The 13,924-nt window shown below is 41.7% G+C and overlaps 1 protein-coding gene across 1 annotated transcript in view; it reads right to left on the bottom strand.

Moving 5' to 3' along the window:
- Nucleotides 1–1,289: 1,289 nt before the first annotated feature.
- The window catches only part of DNAAF4 (dynein axonemal assembly factor 4), a 153,964-nt gene continuing 141,329 nt past the window's right edge, over nt 1,290–13,924 (bottom strand). Inside the window, exons 8-9 of the mRNA XM_085646330.1 lie at nt 13,270–13,375; nt 1,290–2,225 (exon numbers count right to left, since the gene is read on the bottom strand). Of these exons, the coding sequence (XP_085502456.1) occupies nt 2,113–2,225; nt 13,270–13,375 (219 nt within the window). The 3' untranslated portion in view covers nt 1,290–2,112. The remainder of the gene's footprint in view (nt 2,226–13,269; nt 13,376–13,924) is intronic.

Genomic DNA, 13,924 nt, shown 5'->3' with positions numbered 1-13,924 from the left:
GTGTTGAATGCTGTGGATAGATCGAGTAGCACCAGTATGGCAGGAAGACCGTCATCGAGGGAAAGTCCAATAGGGTCCAGAAACACTATTAGTACGGTTTCTGTACTATGTGAGAACTTAAAACCTGACTGGGAAGGCACCTAAAACCTGACTGGGAAGGGTCCAGTATGGAATTAGTTTCTAACTAGAAGAAGAGTTGTTTATTTATTATGGTTTACATACTGTTGCTAAGGTAGCGGAGAAGCGCTATGGATCTGTAGTTAACAGGTTTTAGGGGATCCTCGTCCGGGTCTTTTAAAATTGGCATGACCTGTGCAGTTTTCCAAGCTAATGGTGGAGTCGCAGTACTGAGGGAAAGTTTATCCAGTGAAATGATGACTGGAAGAAGAGTGGTGGCAAGAGTCACCATGATGATGTGGGGGGTAGAGGTCAGAGGGGGGACCTTTTGTTAATAGTTTGCAAAGCTTGTTCCGAAGTAATGAGTTCGAAATACTCCAGAAAGGTGGGGGAATTGGTGATCTAGGGAGTACTGGGAGAGTTTTCAGATAGTGGGGGTGGTGAGAGAGATTGTTATAGATAATTGTGATTTTCTATTCAAAATGGTGTGCCAAAGCCTTGCATAATTCCTGGAAGGCGGGGATTGTGGGCCTTATAAACTCATTTAAAACTCTAAACAGTTCTTCGACGGAATTCCCTGCACAGTCAATTCTATTAATAATGTGGAACTTCCGGCTCCTCTGAGCTTTTTTAACTACTTAGTGCCGATTTACATACTGAACCCTCAAGATGGTAAGTGCAGCTATGCCAATCACTTTATAGTATTCATATTACAGAAACTGTTAAGGTTTCCATATGCTATTGGCATGGTATTTTATAACTCCCTCCCAACCTCCTTTTTTCTCGATTCCCTGTAGTCCTCACCCTACAACTAGAAGATTTTACGGCCAGAACATACATACATATAGGTACCCCATCCAACAGGAAAAAATAGTTACAATGATACAACACCGCTCAGACATGCCACAATACACAATAGAAAAGGCTTAAGCAGATGAATGCAAATACAGCTTTTGTTTCTGAACTGTGGGGGGGAAGGGTGAGGGACAGATGGAAAAAAGCACCAGGAGGAAAGTACAGAAAAAGAGGTCAGTGGAAGGAATGCTTCAAGAGGACATTTAAGAATAGAGGTAGGAACTAGGTTATAGTAAAGTAAAGCATGTGATAAAAGAAGCGTTATTGAGCTGACGGTCCTCCTCCAACTGCAGATAAAAGAGAAAAGGGGACCAGGTGCCTTTCAAAAACGACAGTTTTTAATACTTGATGTGAATACTTGATATTTCTTAACCTTAGTATTTTAATATTAATACACAAAACCAGAATTTTACATTATGTGAAGAATGAACAGTAGGACTGGTTAGGTACAACAGTGATGGGAAGTAATGGCAAGACACATGAAAAAGATTGTGAAGAAGTAGTTGTCATCTGTCAAGTTCGTTCTTTATCTCATTGTTTTCCACTGCCAGTTGTGGCAAACCCAAGCACTGGTTTCCATCAGTCCCTCTGAAACACACAAGGGTCTTGATGCCGTCATTCGGCCTTTGGATTTATACAACTCTGAACACACTCAATGATGGGCATTGGTGTATCACATCAATGTCTACTTCTTCCTGTGGTTGCCTGTGCCACATGCTTAACTCAGCCAGCTATGCAGCTGATTCCAATGAAGTACAGCGAAAACCCTGGATACTGAAGTCGAGTGGTCAGCTGCAAATCCTGTCGGTGGTCCATGTCATGGCGTGTCACTTGGATGATGGGAGGGCGCGGCTCACTATAACTAGCAATATCCTTGGCAGTAACTAAGAATACAAGCTGTTTTTTTTGTGGCAAACATAGCTCCAAGCATTTGCTAACGCTCCATAAATAATTTTAACAAGGCGAAAAATTTGTTTTTCTCCAAGCAACGTATTAGAAACCAATGAAACCAAAAACATTGCCCCTCTAAAACGTTTCAAAATAAGCAGAGGAGAGTATTCAGCATGCATGCCTGGCACAATACTGGTAGGATTAACGATGATGAGAAATAGAAGAGTCAACAATACACAATCCATGATTTCAGGCGGATTCTGACGCGGATCCCTGGATTATTTTTCTGATCTTCTCTGCATCATCTTGTACACATATGTTGGATGGATCAATTTTAAGAGCCGCTTCATAATCAAGAAGACCTAAAGTAATACAACAGATTATAGCAATGGATAGGTTAGGCGAACTTCAACTACAAAGTCGTTTCAGAGTTTACATTTTCATTTAATACTTCTTTTAAGTCCACTAATGGTTCGAGTCAAGTTATTAATGCAGACATATGTTTATGTTTTTGTACTTCATGAGAAACTCAGTTTCAAGTCAGTCCCATGTACAAAATACATTTGTTTTAAATAAACCAGCAACAGCACTGTCCCAGGACAAAGAATGGTTTTCAGAGAGAATATTTAAAATTATTTTAATTATCAGTTTATTTTCCTTTTGCCTCGATAGCGTGAAAAATGGGCAACATTTCTAAAAGGCTTCTTGAGAGTTCCATGTAAAACACAGGCTTCACAATCATCTTTTGCAAAATGAAAACCCTACAGTTAGAATGCCAAAATCTAGAACTACGGCCACATTTTGACTGCCAAAGTTACAATATTTAAAAAATAGGCTTATAAAATTGAAATTCTGCATACCTTTCTCCCCACGGCAATTAATATTTGTATCTATTATGTATTCCACAATTCAAGACAAATTCACTATACACATAGTTTACGATGACACAATACCTATTCTCACCCAGGTCCGAGTAATTTGGGTGTAATACCAGGATTGACAGTTTGGTAGTCTATGTTTTGGAGTGTATTGTTTGCAAAATGTGTTGTGCTCTGCGTTTTTATATGCTATTGTCTCTAGCATCTGATTGACAACATCTCTGAAGCAATAGATAACCAAGCAAGTAACACGTTTTGAATGCCTGTGACTCAAAGGACATCATGTGATTTAAAAACACATATCTGGTTGGGAAAGGTTGTACTGATAAAGTTGAAGACGCTAATATAGCTTTATATACTTGTCGCCAATTTTTGGTTCTTGAGCTTATTTAATCGGTAGTCTCTTCTTGAATGGTGTTCCCTTAGGTCAGAAGCTACTCTTGTCCCTCAGAAAGATCACTTTCCAGGGGATCCAAAGTGTGTGTTCCTCACAAATTGCGCCACCTCAACTCAAGGAAGGGTTGGATTCGTTACTCAGTGACTACCATCTTGTCTTAAGAATTGGTCAGATATGTTACTCCGTTATTGCCACCTTGCCTTAAGGATAAGTCGGATTTATGACTCGCTGACAGCCAACTTGTCATAAGAAAAAGTCAGATTTGTTATTCAGTTACTGCCACCTTGTCTTAAGGAAGGTTCTCATTTGTGAAGAGTCAGATATGTTACTCAGTCCCTGACAACTTGTCTATAGCAAGTTTCTCATTTCTGTAGGGCCAGATTTGTTACTCAGTGGCTGCCACCTTGCCTTAAGCAAGAGTCGAATTTGTCATTCAGTCACTGCCAGCTTGTCTTAAGGAAGGTTCTGATTTGTGAAGGGTGGGATTTGTTGCTCAATGACCTTCACCTTGCCTTAAGCAAGGGCGTGATTTGTTACTCGGTGACTGCTACCTAACCTTATGCAAGGGCCTGGTTTGTTTGTCGGTGACTGCTACCGTGCCTTAAGCAAGGGCCTGGTTAGTTTCTCTGGGACTGCTACCATGCCTTAAGCAAGGGCCTGGTTTGTTTCTCGGTGACTGCTACCTTGCCTTAAGCAAGGGTCTGGTTTGTTACTCGGTGATTGCTACCTTGCCTTAAGCGAGGGCCTGGTTTGTTACTCTGTGACTGCTACCTTGCCTTAAGCAAGGGCCTGGTTTGTTTCTCAGTGACTGCTACCTTGCCTTAAGCAAGGAGCTGGTTTGTTTCTCTGTGACTGCTACCTTGCCTTAAGCAAGGGTCTGGTTTATTTCTCAGGGACAGCTACCTTGCCTTAAGCAAGGGCTTGTTTTATTTCTCTGTGACTGCTACCTTGCCTTAAGCAAGGGGCTGGTTTGTTTCTCTTTGACTGCTACCTTGCCTTAAGCAAGGGCCTGGTTTGTTTCTCAGTGACTGCTACCGTGCCTTAAGCAACGGTCTGGTTTATTTCTCAGTGACTGCTACCTTGCCTTAAGCAAGGGCCTGTTTTATTTCTCTGTGACTGCTTCCTTGCCTTAAGCAAGGGTCTGGTTTGTTACTATGTGACTGTTACCTTGCCTTAAGCAAGGGCCTGGATTGTTTCTCTGTGACTGCTACCTTGCCTTAAGCAAGGGCTTGTTTTATTTCTCTGTGACTGCTACCTTGCCTTAAGCAAGGGCCTGGTTTGTTTCTCGGTGACTGCTACCGTGCCTTAAGCAAGGGTCTGGTTTGTTTCTCGGTGACTGCTACATAGCCTTAAGCAAGGGTCTGGATTGTTACTCGGTGACTGCTACCTTGCCTTAAGCAAGGGGCTGGTTTGTTTCTCTTTGACTGCTACCTTGCCTTAAGCAAGGGCCTGGTTTGTTACTCGGTGACTGCTACCTTGCCTTAAGCAAGGGCCTGGTTTGTTTCTCTGTGACCGCTACCTTGCCTTAAGCAAGGGCCTGATTTGTTTCTCGGTGACTACTACCTTGCCTTAAGCAAGGGCCTGGTTTGTTTCTCTGTGACCGCTACCTTGCCTTAAGAGAGGGCCGGGTTTGTTACTCTGTGACTGCTACTGTGCCTTAAGCAAGGGACTGGTTTGTTACTTGGTGACTGCTACCTTGCCTTAATCAAGGGCCTGATTTGTTACTTGGTGATTGTTACCTTGTCTTAAGCAAGGGCCTGGTTTGTTTCTCTGCAACTGCTACCTTGTCTTAAGCAAGGGCCTGGTTTGTTTCTCGGTGACTCCTACCCTTGTCTTAAGCAAGGGCCTGATTTGTTTCTCGGTGACTGCTACCTTGCCTTAAGCAAGGGCCTGATTTATTACTCGGTGACTGCTACCTTGCCTTAAGCAAGGGCCTGATTTGTTTCTCTGTGACTGCTACCTTGCCTTAAGCAAGGGCCTGATTTATTACTCGGTGACTGCTACCTTGCCTTAAGCAAGGGCCTGGATTGTTTCTCTGTGACTGCTACCTTGCCTTAAGCAAGGGCTTGTTTTATTTCTCTGTGACTGCTACCGTGCCTTAAGCAAGGGTCTGGTTTGTTTCTCGGTGACTGCTACATAGCCTTAAGCAAGGGTCTGGATTGTTACTCGGTGACTGCTACCTTGCCTTAAGCAAGGGGCTGGTTTGTTTCTCTTTGACTGCTACCTTGCCTTAAGCAAGGGCCTGGTTTGTTACTCGGTGACTGCTACCTTGCCTTAAGCAAGGGTCCCGTTTGTTTCTCTGTGACTGCTACCTTGCCTTAAGCAAGGGCCTGGTTTGTTTCTCTTTGACTGCTACCTTGCCTTAAGCAAGGGCCTGATTTGTTTCTCGGTGACTACTACCTTGCCTTAAGCAAGGGCCTGGTTTGTTTCTCTGTGACCGCTACCTTGCCTTAAGAGAGGGCCGGGTTTGTTACTCTGTGACTGCTACTGTGCCTTAAGCAAGGGACTGGTTTGTTACTTGGTGATTGTTACCTTGTCTTAAGCAAGGGCCTGGTTTGTTTCTCTGCAACTGCTACCTTGGTCTTAAGCAAGGGCCTGGTTTGTTTCTCGGTGACTCCTACCCTTGTCTTAAGCAAGGGCCTGATTTGTTTCTCGGTGACTGTTACCTTGCCTTAAGCAAGGGCCTGATTTGTTTCTCGTTAACTACTACCTTGCCTTAAGCAAGGGCCTGATTTGTTTCTTGGTGACTGCTAACTTGCCTTAACCCCTTCGCTGCTAGGCCTCACCCCACCCGGGCTAAGCCTTCTTTGGCTATTTGGAGTAGTTCCCGCTTAGGCCCCTGTAACGTTTTGACCACATAAGGTATCCACACCAAATATGCGTCCTTTTCTTCCAACATCATGAGGATATTAAAGGTACCCAGGGTTTGTTGATTCCCCTGGAGGGGACCCAGAAATTAGCCAAAATACAGCTAAATTGTAGTTTATTTTCAAAAAATGGGCATAAAGGTAGGGAAACGTTGGGGGATCCACGTAAGCCATACCTCCGTGAACTCCCACAGGTCTCTAGTTTTCAGAAATGTGTGAGTTTGGTAGGTTTCCATAGATATCCCCCAAACCCCAGACCAAAAACTCATGTGACCCCCCTTGCAAAAGCAGATCGTTTTGTGATAGGTAGTTTTTGATGTCTCCACAATATGTTTTGGGCCCTTGCCTGTCGCGGGTACTTGACCCACCCACACGAGAGAGGTACCATTTTTACGGGAGACCTGGGGGAATGCTGGGTTGTAGGAAATCTGTGTCAGCCCGGTGATCATACAACTTTCCCACACTGAAATTTGAGGAAAATGTAATTTTTTTCATCAACATTTGAGGTTTGCAGGGGATTCTGGGTAGGGAAACGTTGGGGGATAAACGCAAGCCATACCTCCCTGGACTCCCCTGGATCTCTAGTGTTCAGAAATGTGTGGGTTTGGTAGGTTTCCCTAGATGGCTGCCGACCCCCGGACCAAAAACGCAGATGCCCCCATGTGTCGGCCAGCATCTAGTGTCCAATGCCACCCCAACATAGCCCTAGACATTACCTCCCCTCATCCCTCCATACTCTGAACCAAGGACTCATCTCCACGCTATGCTGTTAGACTGCTCCGACCAACATTAAAAGGTGCGTTCTCCTGTGCCGGCTGCCACTTCTCATGAGAACCTGCCGGCAAGCCCTTACTACACTTGTTGGTACAACGACAACCTTTGATGCAACAAGCACCACTGCAGGCAGCTTGAGCGCTAATGGAGACTCACCCAGAACAACAGCAACAAACAAACCTACAAATCAGCCATCTGACAATACCACCAACATCTGAAAATCACCAAGTGCTCAGCCTATTTGAACAGATGGATAACCGCATGAACAGTGGAAAGGAGCTGCTTTCCATCATAAAGGAATTCGCCATGCCTGCTGCCAGCTCCACCACCATCGCCACCTCCCAGAAGCTCCGCTCCTCGCACACACTCTTTTTTTCCGTGAGTAGATAAGCACTATCTATGACAACTTTGCAACCAAACCAAACCCTTCCATCCTGGTGGGCCTCCTAGGAGATGACAAAAAGTTACCAGGAACCATGCTAACCTGTCCCCCATCACAAATCCACTCTCACACGATCCATCCGCTCGGGAGCCACATCAGAGCCTTGCCTACTCTTTGCCTTACCAAGAGGACTCAAGCCCATTTGTACTGCCTTCATCCCCATCCTCATCGACTCAATAACCATGGCTACCTTCCTGAACCCCTGGAAACACGCCACCCTCTTACCAGTACAAAGAAACCTACTAAAAACCCTTCCTCACCAGTTATCTACACATCCATCTCGCTGCTTCCCTACCCAGTGAAAGTCTTGGAGAAACCTATCAAGAAGAGACAAGCTAACAACCTGGACAACAACCACCTCCTTCACCCATTCAAATTAGGCTTCAGGCCTAAACCAACTCTATGTTAGAACTTCCACCCAACTTACCAAGTGACTCCAGACCACTCAGAACACAGAAGCCAGACTCACGCTCAATCTCCCTCCATGCACCCATACCTCCCCCCACCTCAGAGACCTTGCTAGCTCCCCATACACGAACGTGCACAGCTCAAACATCTCGCACACACATTCAATACGCTACACAATTTAGTCTCCACCTACATGAACAATTGCATCAGCTTCCACACCCCCACTGGACCACTTAAATCAGAGAACCTTCTGCTCGCCACTGTCCCCTGCATCTGAAGAGCCAGAGCCTGCGGCAATGCCTTCTCGTACCGGGCCCCTAAAGCCTCGAACGTACTCCGCCTTCACATTAGGGTCGCTAATTCAGTCCTAGAAATCAGGGGGAAACTGAAAACTGGGCTCTTTAAATAGGACCCAGAAAGGGCAGCAAGCAACTCCTGTCTCATCAACGGCAGGATACCCTACTGGGTGAGATGAGCACTTTACAAGTGAATATAACATAACAAAGATCTATTGTAAATACAGAAATGAGTACCCACCCTATTCCAACCAGCAACCTCAGAACAGTTAATAGACATCTGATGTCTAAAGTTCAAAAGATAAAACAAAAAGGCAGCCACTTGCAAGTCCATGATCTAAAGCTCTGAAATGCCCTCAGCCTAGTCATACAGGTGCAGCTAAATTATTTATCCAACTTTAAACTTCTAGGAATGGAACTGTGACGATTATCACAGAACTGAGATGCAGAGAGAGCAATTAATAAAGCCAGATGATAGCGTTCTTGTTGTGAACCTCGCATAATTTCACTTTTAGAAAAACCTCTTTACTCAACTGTTACAATCTCAGTTTAACATAATGATGGCATCAACAGTATCAATGGAATGACACAATCACACTAAACTCACACACAGCATAATAAAAATGTATTATATCCAATGCCATCATGTTGAATGTTATAAGATTTTTATAAAGCGCACTATGACCCAAAGGGTCTCTTTGTGCTGAGCTGAGATGTTGTAAAATTGACCAGCGAGTAGCAGGGACTAAGACTAAGAAGGGGAAAAGGTCACATCTTAATAGCTTTTCTAAATTGGCAGGTAACTAGTTGGATTCTTCTGGAAAGCGACTTCCAACCACAAGGAGTCTATATTGTGAACACTCTACTGCCTAGACGAGATCTATAAACGCAGGCAGTGACTGATGAGACTGCAGAGTGAATTGGTCTAGAAGAAGTATATTTTGCAACTGTGCACAGATGGAGCCTACCCATACAGAAAATGATGAACTATAACAAGAGTTTTGAAGGTCACACAATGCTGGATAGGCAACCAATGTGATTTGTGAATGATGAGAGATACACAAGAGTACCTGGGAGGGGGGCAGTTGTGACAAACCCAGTCGCCTGGGCCTGTGGAGCAGGGAGTTTAAAGAAAAGTGATTTTTCCATTCTGGGATAAATTCTATTTCAGTAATTGTACCGCGCCCCTATAATTGTTGTCATGCACAGCAGTCTACAACCTTGACACAGTAGCATGGGGGTATGGAGGCAACAGAACTGATACTTACAAGATGAAACTAGTGCCAAAACATAAATGCCCATCTGCAAAATAGCATTGATTTTGACTCCCAGGCATTTTGTGCAGGATGGCACAGGGCGACAGAGGTCAAAGTCAGGAGAACAAATAGTAAGTTGGTACTGAAATTGATTTCCACTTATTAGAATTCCAATCTCCTATATTCAATTTCAGCCAGTCAATATTCATCCAGCTATGAACCTTAAGCAATCTTGTAGTAAACAAGTATCATCAGTGGATTCACTCAATCTAATTAATAGATGGGTGTAGTCTGCATAGCAATATACTGTCACAATGACAGAGCAAACCAATGAAGCCAAAGGTATTAAGTATATGTTGAACAAATGAGGTGAACCTCCACATCATAAACAACAGTCCTAATTCTGAGATTGAACTTAGTCATACATCTTAAGTACGATTGTTTCGAAATAATGTTTATCTTCAATACAAGACCACGGAGAGTTCTTTACAGTATTTTATAATAGATTTGAAAGAGGTGAGAAGAACTGAACAGTTCTTCAGATCATCACAAAGTTGCAATCATTTTTCCTGACTTATTGGAATTTCTACACAAACAATATCATACAAATCATTTCCCAATAGACGTATAAAACATTGAACATCTCTAGTCTTGGCCCAGCATACAGGAAGGATCAGGCAAATGGTTTGTACAGGTATTGAGTTTCACAACTCGAAGGCTTGTCTAAGAAATATTCCTGTAACAGTATCTAGCTAGGCAAGATTCCACTGAGTCTAGATAGCTGAGTCACAGCATAGCAATGGCATTAAATTAGAATTATATGTCTTTAGGAAGGGCTGGAGTAAGCAATCACATTTCAGTAGCCCCTGCTATAATGGGCGTAGCCACTGCTCACAAAGATATGAGTTAATATCTCTAGGTTAGACAATGTGTAGTCCCAAGTAGATATACTCCAGTACAAGCTGGAGCGTATCACCTTTATATTTTCATGGGAAACTTTACTTATAAGGATCAAAGCACATGGCAGATGATTTTATTTTTGACACGGTTCCTAGTCAAACTATTGTAGCTATAATACTCCTCCAAACAATTTAACATTTACCGGGTGTCATAGACCAATCGAGGCGTCACTGAGAAGCATCATGTCATCTGCATAATATAATGCTGTAACATATATTCCTCCAGATTTAGGTGGATAGCAACTCTCCTTCTGTCACTAATATGCAGCCTTGTGCAACTCTCCCTATTGGTAAAGATTTTTTTCAGGTATCCATTATTCCCCATGCAAACCACAGCCTGAGTGTCCTCATACAATCATACAAGGCTGTGTACAACCAGAACACTAACTAAAAACATTTTTATTCATTGATCTATCTATTGTGAAAAGTGCACATTTTAGATCTAAATAAGAAATATACAAAGGAGGATTCTTCCTACTCTGAGCAAATGAGATGTAATTTGTAAGTAATTACAAAATAGTGACGGTGGATGGAGCTTCTGAAATCCCGTATGATAGACATATTAAATCACCATCTACCCGTTTTTGTAATAGATTCAGGATTACTCTTCCAAATACTTTACCAGACACCTCACAGTCAAAAGTGAACGTTTAGTGGCTAAGCCCACTTTCTCTTTTTAAAAATAGGGACCATGAACATTCCATTTCATATTTTTGGAGCGGTATTATGTCACCACACTGCACCATATAATTTAGAAACAAATTGGCATTGTCCTATCTGAATATCTTTGCAGCGCAATTCCTACCCATCAAATTGGACCCTCTGCTTTTACTTGTCTTAATTATATTTTTTCATTTTCGATGGAGAATGTTCCCTTGAGTCCATACACATGCTAAAAATAATGTTTCTTCCTTATAACGTTTTCTAATATGTCTCTCCCAAGCTTTGTAATCCAGCCCACTATCCACTTTACTAGTTTGGGCAGTGAAAATGGCTGCCTTAAAGAATTGCCAAAATGCGTACAAGTTATATCTCTAGATTGCCGAAAACAATTGTCCCCCTTGTGTTTTGAGCAAACTCCTAATTTTTTAAATATAATCTAATTTTTAGGGACAATGATGACTTTTGATGACTCTTTGTACATGGTTTATGATTCTTTGCCTTTTTGTCATAAATTCAAAGTCAGACATCTATTGTTACAATGTTTCAGGTGTCTCATCTTTACAATGCTTTTTTTGTAAACATATTTTATTTTGTTTCATATAACCACAGTTCTTGCACAATATAACAACATTGATAACAGCGGAAGTGTACAACTAGTCCACAAGAATAGTGAGGGCATTCATGGCAGAAGCGTTGTTGCAAGCAATCGTTGGAACAGTGCATCAGTGCATAATGGTAAGTGGTAAACAAGTTCACAGTCAACCAAGAACTTGACAACTATAAAGCCTGATCGAAAAGGCTCCCAGACTCTTCCCCTAACTCCTGTCCCCAGGTCCCCGTGGTGTCATGAGCTAATAAAATGGGGTAGTAGTGGAAGGGTCAGGTCAGACAGAAGCCAGATGGTGCATGTATGGTCTCGGTAGACAACTCTAGGTTCTAGTCGGTAAGCTGGGGTAAGAGAAGAGTAGAGGGCCAAGCAAGCAGGGCTGGGATTCCCCGGTCCGATGGAGAAGCAAGTGTTCGGAGATGGGGTATCATTCAGATAATACATCCTCTTCCCTCATTGCCCCTATCAGATTTTCCCAGGCATAATCTAGTGATTCCTCTACCCTTCTTAGCACCTCTGAGAAAAGTGCCCTTCTCCCACTCCCTCATCTTTACAGTGCTTGTCAATTCAACTCTAAGATGTTCATACGATTCCAATACCTTCAGGGTATTTATTTCCATTCGTAGTATTTTCTAACTTAAATTAATGACTTATAGTAGCTTCCACCTAATCTGTTCAGACCATTTTAAACCTTCGCTAATTTTTGCATATTTAATATCTATACCGAATATTCTTCCGTTGTGAGATATGGTTATAATCTATGTCAAGAAATCACTCTTTAAATGATGATCGATTCCAAATACGGCTACCAAGGAAATGTATTAATATAAAGTAATGTGCATTCAAATATAATATCTCCTCTACTCAATGATTCAGTGAATCTAGCTAGATTATCGTCTACAACTATACCATTAATCATTCACCTACAGTCATAAACAAACCAATCTAATATTGATACACCCTGAGTAACTAATAGGTATTTGTTAATTTAAGTGTTCGTATCAAATACGCTTGCTTCAAAACAACACACACTAGAAAAGCCATCTTTCTAGCATTCTCATTGACACTTATGAACATCATGGATTTTCCCATACCAATCAGAAGACATATACATTCCAACTGGTCTACAATTTCATTGCTGCAACAGGAGAAAACAAAAACGTGACCAACACCAGTTTTGATAAAGCATGCCCAAATCAATACTATTAACAATCACAATTAGATAGTCTTCAACCATGTAGCATATTATATTAATAATTGTCCCAGCCCACTTCTTCAGAAGATGCAGTCATTAAGCTGTCATATGGGCAGTCTCTATTACCTTTTGTTTTAATACTATAAGTCATATATTTATCATATAGTTATCCTATTGTGATGGTGATACAGCAGATGTTTTTGTAACATAGATATGTGAAAGTGGATAAGAGAGTTCATAAATGTATTTGTCCAAAAGAGCAAAAACATCGAATAACTTCTGCTTGATTGTGTTTGTTAAGCAGGTCTCATCCAGGACCTATCTTAGTCAGAATAATGATATTGTCTAAAAACTAGAAATTTCAAAAAGTTAAGTAGACTCTTCAATTGACTCCACAACGTAGTATTCAACATGTCTCCTTTTCTCAATCCCCTTAATAAACATTGGAGGCTGTACATGTTACCTTTCTTTGGTAAGCAGTACATCCTTCGAAGGCAGTCCTTTTTACCTATGACCTTCGAGGAGATCTACTTGCTCTACTTTCGCAATGATAGCACACAAATTGGCATTGCTGATATTTGGTAATAGACTTGTGAGAATGTATACCATGCAGCTAATAGGTTTAATGTTGCCATCATTTCAGAAACTATTTTTCAGTTCTTACCTTCTACATATAGTTCCAGCTCGCAGAAAGCAGTCCCTCGTCTTAAATGAGCTTTTATTCTAGATGATGAATTATCTGGAACAGGTGGGGTTAGTAGTTCAAGTGCCTTTTAAAAGGAAAATGCAATACATATATATATAATGTGAATAATTTGTTAATTCACATACCACTGCATTTACAAAAATGTAATTCAATTTACAGACATAGAACAAAAGCAATTCTAACAGCATTCCACCGAAGATATGGATATGGCCATCTTTTTAGCTTTCAGTGCTTGGTACTTGAATAAACATCAAACACTACTATTGACCTGTAGCTTCAAAACGCTAATGTATATATAAAAGTGAGCAAATCTGACATGGCAAGAGAAAAAACCCTTTCACAGCAAATTGATCTGAATATCCCTATACAAGAACCCACCTACCCACGTGAGACTAACCACTTACCCATTAAATAGCCAGCTCACTTCCTATACATCAACAAATGAACCACTGACAAGCTGTGTCCATGGGACAGATCAAGAGGAGAAGGAGCTATACACATGGGAGAGATAGACAGAAGGGAGAGGGAAATGTAAGCAAGGAAGAAAGCACGAGAAAAATAAAAAATAAAGAAAACTTACTTGTAATGCTGTTTATCCATCACGGGCGTATTC

Source organism: Triturus cristatus, chromosome 3_1 (assembly GCF_964204655.1).
Source record: "Triturus cristatus chromosome 3_1, aTriCri1.1, whole genome shotgun sequence".
Lineage (NCBI taxonomy): Eukaryota > Metazoa > Chordata > Amphibia > Caudata > Salamandridae > Triturus > Triturus cristatus.
This window is presented reverse-complemented; position numbering and strand designations above follow the sequence as displayed.